The sequence below is a fragment of the Manis javanica genome, chromosome 14, assembly GCF_040802235.1.
Source record: "Manis javanica isolate MJ-LG chromosome 14, MJ_LKY, whole genome shotgun sequence".
In the NCBI taxonomy this organism is placed as follows: domain Eukaryota; kingdom Metazoa; phylum Chordata; class Mammalia; order Pholidota; family Manidae; genus Manis; species Manis javanica.
The window spans coordinates 39,985,450-39,997,381 of NC_133169.1; the positions used below are offsets into that span (position 1 = coordinate 39,985,450).

At 35.7% G+C, this 11,932-nt stretch overlaps 1 protein-coding gene across 1 annotated transcript in view; it reads right to left on the reverse strand.

The window, feature by feature from the left end:
- Window positions 1-6,778: 6,778 nt before the first annotated feature.
- The window catches only part of LOC108399530 (protein diaphanous homolog 1-like), a 67,329-nt gene continuing 62,175 nt past the window's right edge, over window positions 6,779-11,932 (reverse strand). The window contains 6 exon segments of the mRNA XM_073221419.1: window positions 6,779-9,544; window positions 9,676-9,840; window positions 10,501-10,625; window positions 11,349-11,372; window positions 11,375-11,477; window positions 11,605-11,841. Of these exon segments, the coding sequence (XP_073077520.1) occupies window positions 9,311-9,544; window positions 9,676-9,840; window positions 10,501-10,625; window positions 11,349-11,372; window positions 11,375-11,477; window positions 11,605-11,841 (888 nt within the window). The 3' untranslated portion in view covers window positions 6,779-9,310.

The window sequence follows — 11,932 nt, forward strand, 5'->3', positions numbered from 1 at the left end:
GATCTTTATTTCTTGGATACTTAAAGGCAAAGGAAACCCTTTTATAATATTTTATTAAGGGCAAACCAATAATCTAAGAACTTATATGATTTTGACAAAGAAAATTAAGCTCTAATTTGATATTAGTAAGTTAATGAGTTCACTTTAAAAACCTTTATAAATGCATCTAATTTAGCCAGCTTTAATTTCAAAACATTATTTCTACAACTTCCTATACCCATTTAGGTTTTGTCTTATTCTTTTTCCTTTCTTTTCTGAAACAACCAGTATCCTCTCTCTCATTTTAAACATTATTTTCTTTTTCCTTAGCAAAAACACTTCCTATATTCCTTCCGTAGTCTTCCCCTAAAACTACATTCCATTTTCTTCCCAGGATTTGTAAGTAAAGTTGTTCCCTTTGCTCTTATTGTTTCTAGTAGTCCCATTTTTATATACTGATTATAAATTTTAACTATTAGTTGCCTTTACCTTCCAGTGAAATAAACTAGGAACCAGGTGATTGTGAGCAATCTTATATTGGCATCCTACCATATAATATGTATTTATACATATTTATAAAACATATGCTTTTTAGAGGCATTTTTATTGTACAGTTTTTAATGTGGCAAAAGGTACTTATTAATAGACCTAAGCATCTTTTGTCTCTATAAGAAATTAAGAACCCAAAATTAGATAAATTTAAACCTATGTTTAGCAATCAATGTCTCAGTATACTAGTTGGACAGGATGTGGAGACAAGAGAACTTTTTATGTACTGTTCGTGGCAATGAAAATTTGTGCACCCAATATGGAAAGCAGTATGGAGGTTCCCCAAAAAACTAAAAATGAAAATACCATAAGACCCACCAATTCCACTTCTGGATATTTATCTGAAGAAAACAAAATCACTTATTTGAAAACATGTATGTACTCCTATGTTTACTGAAGCATTATTTATAATAGGTGAGATTTATAACAGTTAAGTGTCCATTGATAAACAGAGAGAGAAGGTTTGATATATATATATATATATATAAAGTGAAATATTACTCAGCCATGAAAAAGAATGAACTCTTGCCATTTGTGACAACATGGATGCACCTAAGGGTATTATGCTAAGTAAAATAAGTCAGAAAAGGGAAGACAAATATTATATGATTTCACTTATAAGTGGAATCTAAAAAACAAAACAAGTAAACAAAAGAGAAATAGACTCATAGTCACAGAGAACAGACTTGGGGTCAACACAGGAGAGGTGTGGGGAATGGGTAAAATAAGTGGCAGGGATAAAGAGGGACAAACTTTCAATCATAAAATAAATTAGCCGCAAGAATGAAAGTATAGCATAGGAAATATAGTCAATATTTTAATAATTTTGTATGTTGACAGATGGTAAGTACATTTATCAAGGCAAGCATTTAATAATGTATATAATTGTTGAATTACTATGTTGTACACCTAAAACCAATGTAATATACTGTGTCAATTGTATTTCAATGGAAATAAAAAAATAAAGGAAAATGAATTATAACAAAAAAAGATGCTCATCTATTTCTTTTATTTTCAAAGGAATACTTTTAATATATCACAAAAGCACAGCATAAGTAAGCACTTGTAGATACTTTTTATTGGGCTAGAGAAATTTTCTTACATTGCAAGTTTTTAAGGTAAATTATAAAAAGTTTTCATCACAGTAGGTATGATTAATTTCCTCCAATCTGTTAGTGCCTGGTTATTTTATACCATACCCTAATGAAAACACATGAACAAACTATACAAAGCCAAAAGAACACATCTTAAGAAGTTATTTTTTCATAAAAAAGCAATTGGTATATCTATAATATGATCCCACTTATGTCTAAAATATACAAAAATACATAATATATACTTGAGGGTTAAATTTATGTGTAGCAAATGTAATGAAAAGTAAGGAAATAACAAAAATGGAACTCAATAGTGGTTAACTTAGATGACACAGAGCCAGATTCAACAGTATTGGTAATATCCTCTTTCTTAGGATGAGAGTTACATTATATTTTTTTATAATTTATCCATGCATGTGTTTATATGCATACACATATGTATATTTGCATTGTATATATATCCTTTAATAATAATTAAATATTATTGTCCATTAAAATCATGTGTATAAAAACCAAGCTACTCTGTAAATAAAAGCAATAGAAATTGAAAAATAAGGTTTCAGTTTCCAATTATTAATATAATAATTTTAAATAATAGGCAAATTTTATTGATAATATGCAACATGCTCTGTATTGAGTGATCTATTTATATTACCTCATTTGACACTTAAGACAATCCCATAATATATGTATCACTGTATCTCCATTTTATGGATGAGGAAACTCATAAAAAAATTCACTAATTTATGCAGAAGTCTCAGGCTCTGTTTTCATGTGATTAAGAAATTCACTGAATCACACACGCACAGGTGTGCAAACATACACACACAGAATCTTTCACTAAAACACATAAATGCACACTCATACACACAGAAAATACCTATAGACCTAACATTGAAGTTCTTGCAGTTAAGTATTAATTTAAACAGTGTTAAGCCATGTACTCAAAATGAAATGTGTATTAACAATACTTTCTCTGGGTCTTCAGCCAGAATAGGATGTCAAAATAGTGTAAATAGAGCCTGAGGTAACGAAGCTGAGGAAATACAAACCTTTGCAGATATAGAAACATTTTTTTATGAATAACTATTCTTACATCAATCAATGAAGAAACAAAACTCAGAGAAGGAGTAATATCATCTCATATTTGAGATCCACAATTACACAAATCATCTTTTCTCAAATAGTCTTACTGTAGCAGCAAACTTATATTGCTCTGTATTTCCAAGTAAAAACAATCTTCTCAGAAATAATCAGAGTGAAAACTCTCATACATACAATGGTTTTGTAAACTTCTTAATCATTAAATATTTGCTTAAATATTTGCTCTAAATGACATTTGAGTGGATACCGCAAAGATAATTATCCCCGGGATATACAATGAACAATTCCCTTCACAGAATGTTTGGAAAACCCCTCCCACACATCAACTTCACTATCACAAATCATTCTCTAGATTAAAGAACTCATGTTTTATTCTTCAGCCAAAGTCTACAACTTCTCACTCATCTCTGAATTTAATACAGCTAACGTTTCAGGCAGCGCTGGGTTTTATTATGGAATAGGTCTATATTATCCTGCAGTTGCCTAGGTTATTCCAATGAAACCATTTTTAAAAATATTTTATAACAAGTTATATAACATTTTTACAACTTATTCTTTTCTCTTTCTGCCCTTTTAGAGCATATAATTTGCTCACTTTCACTGTCACCTAAATTAGATCTAACTATGCCCTGAAAAACTTGGAAAAACCTTAAAAACATCTTTTAATTACTGTAGATTAAATGGACGACTAATTAAATAAACTGTAGATTTTGTTTCACTGTTTTCCAGGGTTGGTTTTATTATTTTGTGTTTGAATAATAATATAATGGAAACCATGAATTTATATCTTGTAAATATAAACTTAGAACACTCATCCTACAACTTCAAAATTCGGAAATTAACATATATGGAAAAAATTAAGCAGAACAATGTTCTTAATCTGTGACTTTAGCCATATTATTACATATGAAAAAGTAGCTTCCTTATTTTAATTTTCTTTTATTAGTAGTTGATAGTAGTATTTTACAATGATTATGGAATTTTAAATTTGTTTAGGTGATAATGATATCCCTCTTTCCCAATTTTTGTTATTTCTACCATTTTTAAATGAAAAAAATACAAATGAAAACAAGTTTTGTTATAAAAACTAATTTCAGAACAAAAATGTTAAATATGTCTCTCATTTAATATATCATTTACATAAATGTCATTTTGCCTTCCAAAAAATATTTTAAATTATGTTAATATAATAATGTAAAGATCTCTAGAAATGATAAAAGAACATTAATCTTCTTTTTTAAACAGCTTATCTAAACTCTTTAACATCTTATTTAAACTTTGTTGAGATATAATTTGATACACAAAATAGACTTATTTGAAGTGTGCAATTCAATGATTTTTAATAAATTTATTAAGTTGAACAACTGTCACTAAAATCTATTTTTAGAACATTTATATTGAGCCAAAAAGATCCCTCGTAGCCATTGACTCATTCCCTGTTCCCATATCCAAGCCCAGGCCACCGCAGCCTCCTACTTACCTCTATATACTTGCCTTTTCTGGACATTTCATTTAATTTACATAATATGTGGTCTTTGGAGATTGGCTTCTTTCACTTAATGTTTTCAAAGTTCATGTATGTATAGCATACTCAGTAATTCATTCTATTTATTGTCAAATAATAATCCATCGTATGGCTGTAACACATTGTTTATCTATTCACCAGTTAATGGACATTTGGATTGTGTCCACCTTTTTGGCTTTTATAAACATCTTTTGGACACATGTTATATGTCAGTGGCATTCACAAATTCTGTCATGATGTTCTTTCTATACAGAAAAGGACATTTAGTGGAACTATGAACACATGTCATAAAACTTTTGGATAGAGTTTTCTAGACTAGAGAATGGTTGTTAGTGCTGGCTTCATATTAGAATCACCTAATAAATCATGAAAACCTGGAGTCTGGAACCTACTCCCCATAATTTTAATTTAATTGCTCTAAAGTACAGCCTGGGCATCAGAATTGTACAAAAATGATCGAAGTGTCTTTAATATTCAGGCAAGTGTGGCCGCCATTATTATATAATCATATCCTTTCACTTCCTTTCTCTTGGCTTAATGGATAAATACCTGTCCAGAATAGAGCTTGCAATATTCCCAGGCTCCTTTCCATGTGTGGATGAGGAGTGGAAGAACTGATCAGGTGAAGAGAAACTTTGACTGAACAGGAGCAGGAAACACATCAAGCTCTCATCCACTAGCTGACCACCTCACAGAGGGCGGGCAGGGCCTTGCGTGGATTTACTCTTTGAAGAAAGAAATAATCTATTTCATTTATGTAGCTCAGACTCACAATGAATACAGTTGAAAGCAAATGAATTTTAACTAAATTTACTTATTTATTTTCCCTGGGAATAAAGAGATTCACAGAGAAAAAGTCTAAATTTTTCCCTAATTAATGTAATAGAGAACATTTTAAATTTTACATCTGACTGTATTAATTTTAGACATCAACTGAAGTGACATCTTAGAAGAGAACTTTTGAACTAACAGTATAAAGGAACTGTCCAGTCCCCATCTAATACATCATCCTATTTTTTTTTTTAATTCCCACATATAACTTAGTTCTATCTGATTTTTAAAATTCATTTTATATGGTTATTCTGTTCCTTTGTCTTCTGTAATGTAAACTACAGGGGAGAAAGGGAACTTTCTTATATATCACTATTTCCTTAATACTCAGTGAACATAAAAAATAATCAGCTCTCACTACCTGTAAGAAAATGCAGGTTTATCCTGTGGCTGTATTATTCTAGCATAGAATAGATGTTGCTTAGAATATAATTCCATCACTGCATTTGTCTGTTTCCTTGGAAATGGAAATTATGGTGGTGGTGGTTAGACGAAAATTCATTTGCCATTAATCACTGCTAATGAGGCTGTTAATGGGAATCTCATGTTTACTGAAAAATCCCTTTTAATGGGAAAAACAAATATCGCTGGGTATTCAGTCCAAATACTGGCAACTTTTCATTCTTTTCTGTTTCCAATGGCTTAGTACACATTTAAATATCTCCAATTGTCTGTTCAGAACCACTTGGAAGACAAAAGAGGAAACCCAGGCACGAGGCCCTGGAAGTAACTCCACATGTTCGGATACTTAGACCTGCAACTCTAACTTTAGCTAGGGCAGAATTAGATAACTTTGAAGTTTTACAAAATGAATAAATTAATAACAGTTATTACTTGTGTAGTGTTTATTCTCCACTAGAAGCTCTTCAAAGGGTCTCATGAATATTAGCTCATTTTAATATTAATAGCTTGCTTATGATGTTACCTCCATTTTAGAGATAAAGAAGCTAAAGCACAGAGAAGAAATATAATTTACCCAATGCTAAACAGTGAGTGTCTGAGACACACAGAATCCAGGATCTGTGGTTTTAGCAGAATAAAGAGACATGATTGAACACCGTTATTCAATTACACATTCAAATATTATGCCAACATCATGAGATCCTGCTTGGGATATCAAGCATTAGTCATGCCTTAGGCTTAATATTTTAATGTCTTTGTTCTAATAAAATGGTAAATAACCATAATGAATATATTATTGTAAATTAATTTATGTAAGAGTTATTACAACCATCCTGATTTAATGTAATAGTAACATTTCATTAAAGGATATGTAGAGTGCAAATGTATATGAAATAGCATTAAACAGAAGGGTCCATCAAGCAGGACCTCTGAGATGTATGAAATCAACACTAAAATTCTGGCAGTTCAGGTGGATGATTAGAGAAGGAAAGAAAGGATAAAAATGGAATTATATTAATTTACATTATTCATGCAGACTTAGCAGACTATATTCAGCTGGCCATCCTCATCTCTTCCTACAAATTTGAAGAGTATGTTCAGGAAGGAGGTATTACAACAGAATTATAAGAGTTCATACATTCAGGTGTATGAGAGTGTCAAACCCTAAATAGTAATCTGATAATGCCTAGGGACAAATAACTCATACAAGAATATACATACATATATTTTTCTTTATATATAAGTATATATACATACATATATATGTATTATATGAAATCTTCAACTTTCTAATAATCTTTGAATTGCAAATTAAAACAATGTGATACAACTTAACACATAATTATAAGAAACTCAAAATAACAATAGTAGATGGTTAGCCATTCAGCATTAATTATGTTAGATTGAACATACAAGCTTTTTTCCTGTTCCCGTTAAGGCTTCTCTAAATTTATTGAAAAAATGAAAAAAATATGAAATTGTAAAAACTGAGAGAAAAGAGACCACTAGTGGAAAAAAAAATCAACACACTTTGGCAAGATAAGAAGCTCGTGGAGGACTGTGACTGGCTTAGCTTATTGGAGCTATTAACAATTCAGGACTTTACATAGAGGAACTTGGTATGAGGGACAGGGTCAGGAGTGGCGGCACTGAACACAGTGAGGGTGGGGATGAGGAAGGGGATGGGAAACAGGAGGATGGTCAGAACATCTGTGCGTAGAAAAGCTCACCTTTTTCCCATGTCTAGACTATCAACATAGAGCCATCTACTGTTAGAGCAAAACTCACTGGGTATTAACTTGTTCTAGATCATTACATGGGTGAATTGATTTAACCCTCAAAACAAATAAATCAGTGAAGCAGCAGTTTCATCCCCAGATGAGCAGGCGATGGACGGCAGAGCGGGACTCTCAGCCCATGAAGTCGCACCTGTGGTCCCCGCTCTAAACCACCAGGATGGATCCACTGCCTTACATGCCCAGGCAACAGAAAATCAGATGCTTCCTTTCTGCAGAAACTAAAAAGATGTGATTCCAGGCACTATGTGTGCAAGTGACTGGGAGGAAAAATGGATAATATTAAAAACACTACAAATGGAATAGGCCACCAGCTCCCTTGCTGGTGGGAAAATGATGGCTTGGACAGAGAAGGAGTTCATCATAGGAGACTCAACAAAGCATCAAGAATCACACAACTCTTACGAATCATCCAGTATGAGAAAACCAGCAGTTTCTTCATAAAGAAGCTTATTCCAAGGTTTGCATGATTTAGGACTGTCATCGTTTTAGAGCAACGGTGATGCCCATACATACATTGAGCTTCTAATAGAAGAGGTCAAACCTGACACCACAAAAACTATATATTTTAAGTTGATATAATAGTTAAGTGATGAAGTAGATGCATAGACAATTATTAAGACTTTTTCAAATTAAGAAAATTATAATGATAAAAGTCTAACCATACTGTATATGTTTGCTGGAACCACATTAATGAAAATTAAAATTATAGAAATACTGCAAGAAAAATATTTTCAAATCTAAATAGAATAAGATATTTTGGGGATGGCAATTTTCCCCTAAGGCTAATGACCCAAATCCACAAAGGTATAAAACACAGCAGCAACAAAACAAATAAAAAATACCCAGTGATTTTGATTTTACATCACAAGGAATTTTTAAAAAAATCAGAAATGACTCTTTGGTTTGCTCCTGTAAGCTGCCTCTTCCAGTGGTCAACTTCAGTGATCAACCAATTACAAATTTGTGATGACAGTAAATCATTTGACCTTTCTAAGGATAATGTAAATGAGAACACCATGCCACACAAAATATTATCCTAGTAAGAAAATTTGTGAAAAGGACTTGCCAGAGAATGTAGTACACAGAAAACTCTCAGTAAATATGACTTCCATTTCCTGTACTAAATATTCCTGTTACTAAATGCAGTTGCTCCAAAATTTATGATTTTTTAATGATTTCTTCTAAGTCCAAATCTTTCTGCTCTCAAATAACTTAAACCTAGATTGGAAGAGATTAAACACTAGAGATTTAGGATTATTTTAAGGCCACAGGTGAAATCAAAAGCCAATTCTGTACAATCTTCAATCACAATTGAAATCCATTATGGAATTGCTTTACCAGATTAAATAAATTGCATGGTTTTGAAAAAAATATATGTATACACACACAGAGATATACATACATATAGTATAAATAATATGGTATAGAAAAATCATTTTATAAAATGGATAAGCTAAAGCAGAAAAGCCACACTATTGGAACACAGTAAGATAATCTGTGGTATGAGCTCTTATTTTCTCTCAAATAATAGTCCAAATATTAGGGATATAAGCAGCAGAATATTTCTCAGATCTACAACTTTAAGGGTAGAAATTCTAACACTAGAACCTCAAAATAGAGCCTATTTCATCATATTCACCTATTTACTTGATTTCTTTCACTGTTCAGCTTTTTTTTATTGATTTTAAGCACCACAAAGTTTAATATTTCAAGAGTAGTTTCAATACAGACAATTTTATTTTGTTTATGTATTTCCATAAATTCTAATGTAATAAAGAAATTTCTCCTTTATTCATAGTTTTATGGAAAGACTGACTGCCTCAAAAAGTCAAATTCAAGGCTCAGTTATTCTTGATTGATTCTCTGCTTTTTGGAACCCCAGCTTCTCCCGAAGCAGCAGAGGAGAGAAACAGATTTGAGCATGGAAAAGTGGAATGCATGGTAACTGAGGTGGAGTTTAAAGTTCAGCATCGGGGTCTTGGAGGTAGAAGGCTGTCAACCCAACAATCATTTGCCAGGAGATGAGCTCAGACATGAGCTGTTCTCTCTTGCGCCGAGGTTCCTGATGAGAAGCCTTCCAAACACTCCTGACACAGCCCATCAGCCCTTCTCCTTCGCTTCTCACCTGTATTCATGTCTGTGAGCTGCTCTCTCTTCCACTGTTTCTGCAGCTGCTCCTTCTTGGCCTTCTCCTTGGCTAGTTTTGCTCATTGCATTTTTTCATCTATCTCCCACCACTTCTGGTTCTCCTTGAGTGCTTGCTGTGGAGAGAAAAAAAAGAACACGTGGGCATGTATGCACTCACACATGTGCACGTCCACCACCATCATGGATCCAGTACAAAGTGAGAAAGGTCCACAAAAGGTCCAGCCGGCAGGTGTCCCTTGCTCACTACAAACATATTCCTGAAGTTGTGCAGATCCATGAAGAATTCCTCCACAGACACCTTCTTAGGGTCAAAGAGGAAGTACTGGCCCAGCTCTTTATAGAGGGTCTCCATGTGAGTGTGCATCATCCGCAGCTTGTCATACTGCTCCTGGGCATCCTTCACAAAGCTGTTCAGATGACGAGTGAAGGACCATGACTGAGGAGCAGACCCATTTCTCCAGCCCAGTGGAACACTCAGAAGATGCGCACTAGCGGGCACAGGGTGCTCCACATGGCACTCTTTATGATGGTGACAGCCAGGACAATCTGAATATCCAAAATGGGGAATGGCAAACCATAAACTCTGGTACATCCATAGAATAGGAGATGGCAACTAAAAAGAGGATGCTGTGCACGCAGCATCATGGAAAAGGGCCAAGACCTATGTACACAAAGCCACACAGTGCGATTTTTGCTTAAAATAAATTCACAAGGTATAAATCATAAAGAAATCCACTGGCAGTGGCTACCTACAGGATGAGGAGGGAGTGGGGGATACGGTGTGTGTGTGGTGTGTGTGCGTGTGTGTGTGCGTGTGTGTGTGTGTGTGTGTGTGTGGTGTCAAAGTGGGGCAGAAGAGAAGGAATCGTGAGGGGTGGGGGTTAAATTTACCTGTTTGATGTCCTTCCCCTGCCACAACAGTGGGAATGCTTTCAAGAACTACGCATTTAATGAAAAAAATGTTTTACAGGGGGAAAAATTGTGTATCACCAGGTCTATCCTGCTGTCCTCCATGGGAAGTTTACTTTCCCTTCCTAAGCAGCAATTCCCTCCTTTTAAGAAAGGATATAGTCATTTTTTCAACAAACTTGTCTTTCTCATCCATGGCAGTTGGGAAATTCTGAACATCACGCTCCACATCAGAAATTTGTTTTTTCATCTGACATAGGTTCTTTTGCAAGTTTTCAGCAGAAACTAAGGGAAACATAAGAACAGACAGCAAGAGCTTACTAAACCCAGTCTCAAGACCCCCAGCCTCCACCCTTCGGCGCAGAGCTTTAGTCCACTCACACATCGGGTACTTAATCACTGTTGTTCTCTGAGGCACCCTCCTCTGTGTGTTCCCCACACTGACATATCCATCTGCCCAGGACAACTATAAATCACTGGATGACTGACCGTCCAGCCTCCACAAGCTTAACAGTACCCGAGGGGCTTCATTTAAGTTAACAGGAATCTATGAAATCCCCTGGGGCCCTGGTCTCATTTCAGAGAACAAGGTTTGGGAGGAACGAGACATACGCAGAAACACAGAGGCTGGGAAAAACCTGTTCCTGCCTCTCTGGAGTGCTGCTCTGACTTGGCCTGGTTCCAGGACGGTGAGGCCTGATTTTTGCTCATTCTGTCTATGCTTTCTGAATGAGAAAACCCGTTGGCCTAGACTGCAAACACCTGCCTCCCTTCTAGCTGTGTTTTGGTATTTGGCATTTCCCTAGGAAGAGAGAGGGTGCTTCCACTATACAGAGACCTCTCTTCTGCCTGATACTCCTTCCTCATGGCTTAGACCCTCTCCTACTCTCACCTAAAATAGTCTGAATGGGAAATGATCTAAAATCCAGACTGTGTCGCATTTCCCTCCACAAGCAGAGATTTCTGGGGCTCAGAACAACCTTCTAGCCTCACCCCAACCTGCCTCACCTCGGCCGGCTTTCTCCACATGGCAAGCTCATCTGGAAACTTGAGGACATCAGGGTAGTCATTCTCACACGACTCAGCCAGGAAGTGCAACAGTGTCATCTTCTGATCTGTGGACTTGGTGTCTCGAAGCTTGGGGAAGAAGAGGACTTGCTGGTCCTGACGTGCACAGGATCACTCAGGCTAACTGGTTTGCCACGTCGGACTGGCAGAGGCCAGAGCTTTCCCTGCGGTCCTCCCGTGCTAGGCCCCAGCTCACCTTACTGAGGAAGCTAATATTGAAGCTAAAAGCACCCGCATTCCTGGAGTCAGCGTTCATGTAATTCCCCACGAGCAGGGTCAGCTCCAGGAGGCTGGAGAAGTTCTCACTCTTTCTCAGCTCCTCACATGCAGCTGTCACAGAAACAATCTCCGGCTTGATGTTCTCCACCTGCTCACTGAACTGCAGCTTGAAGAGGATGGTGTTGAGGTGAGGCCGCAGGCAGGGCACAGTGCCCTGGTGGGGGAGACAAGGAGTTCCACCACAACCCCCAGAGAGAGAGAAGTATGAAAAAGACAGGCCAGGGCCTCCTCTGAGAGGATCTGAG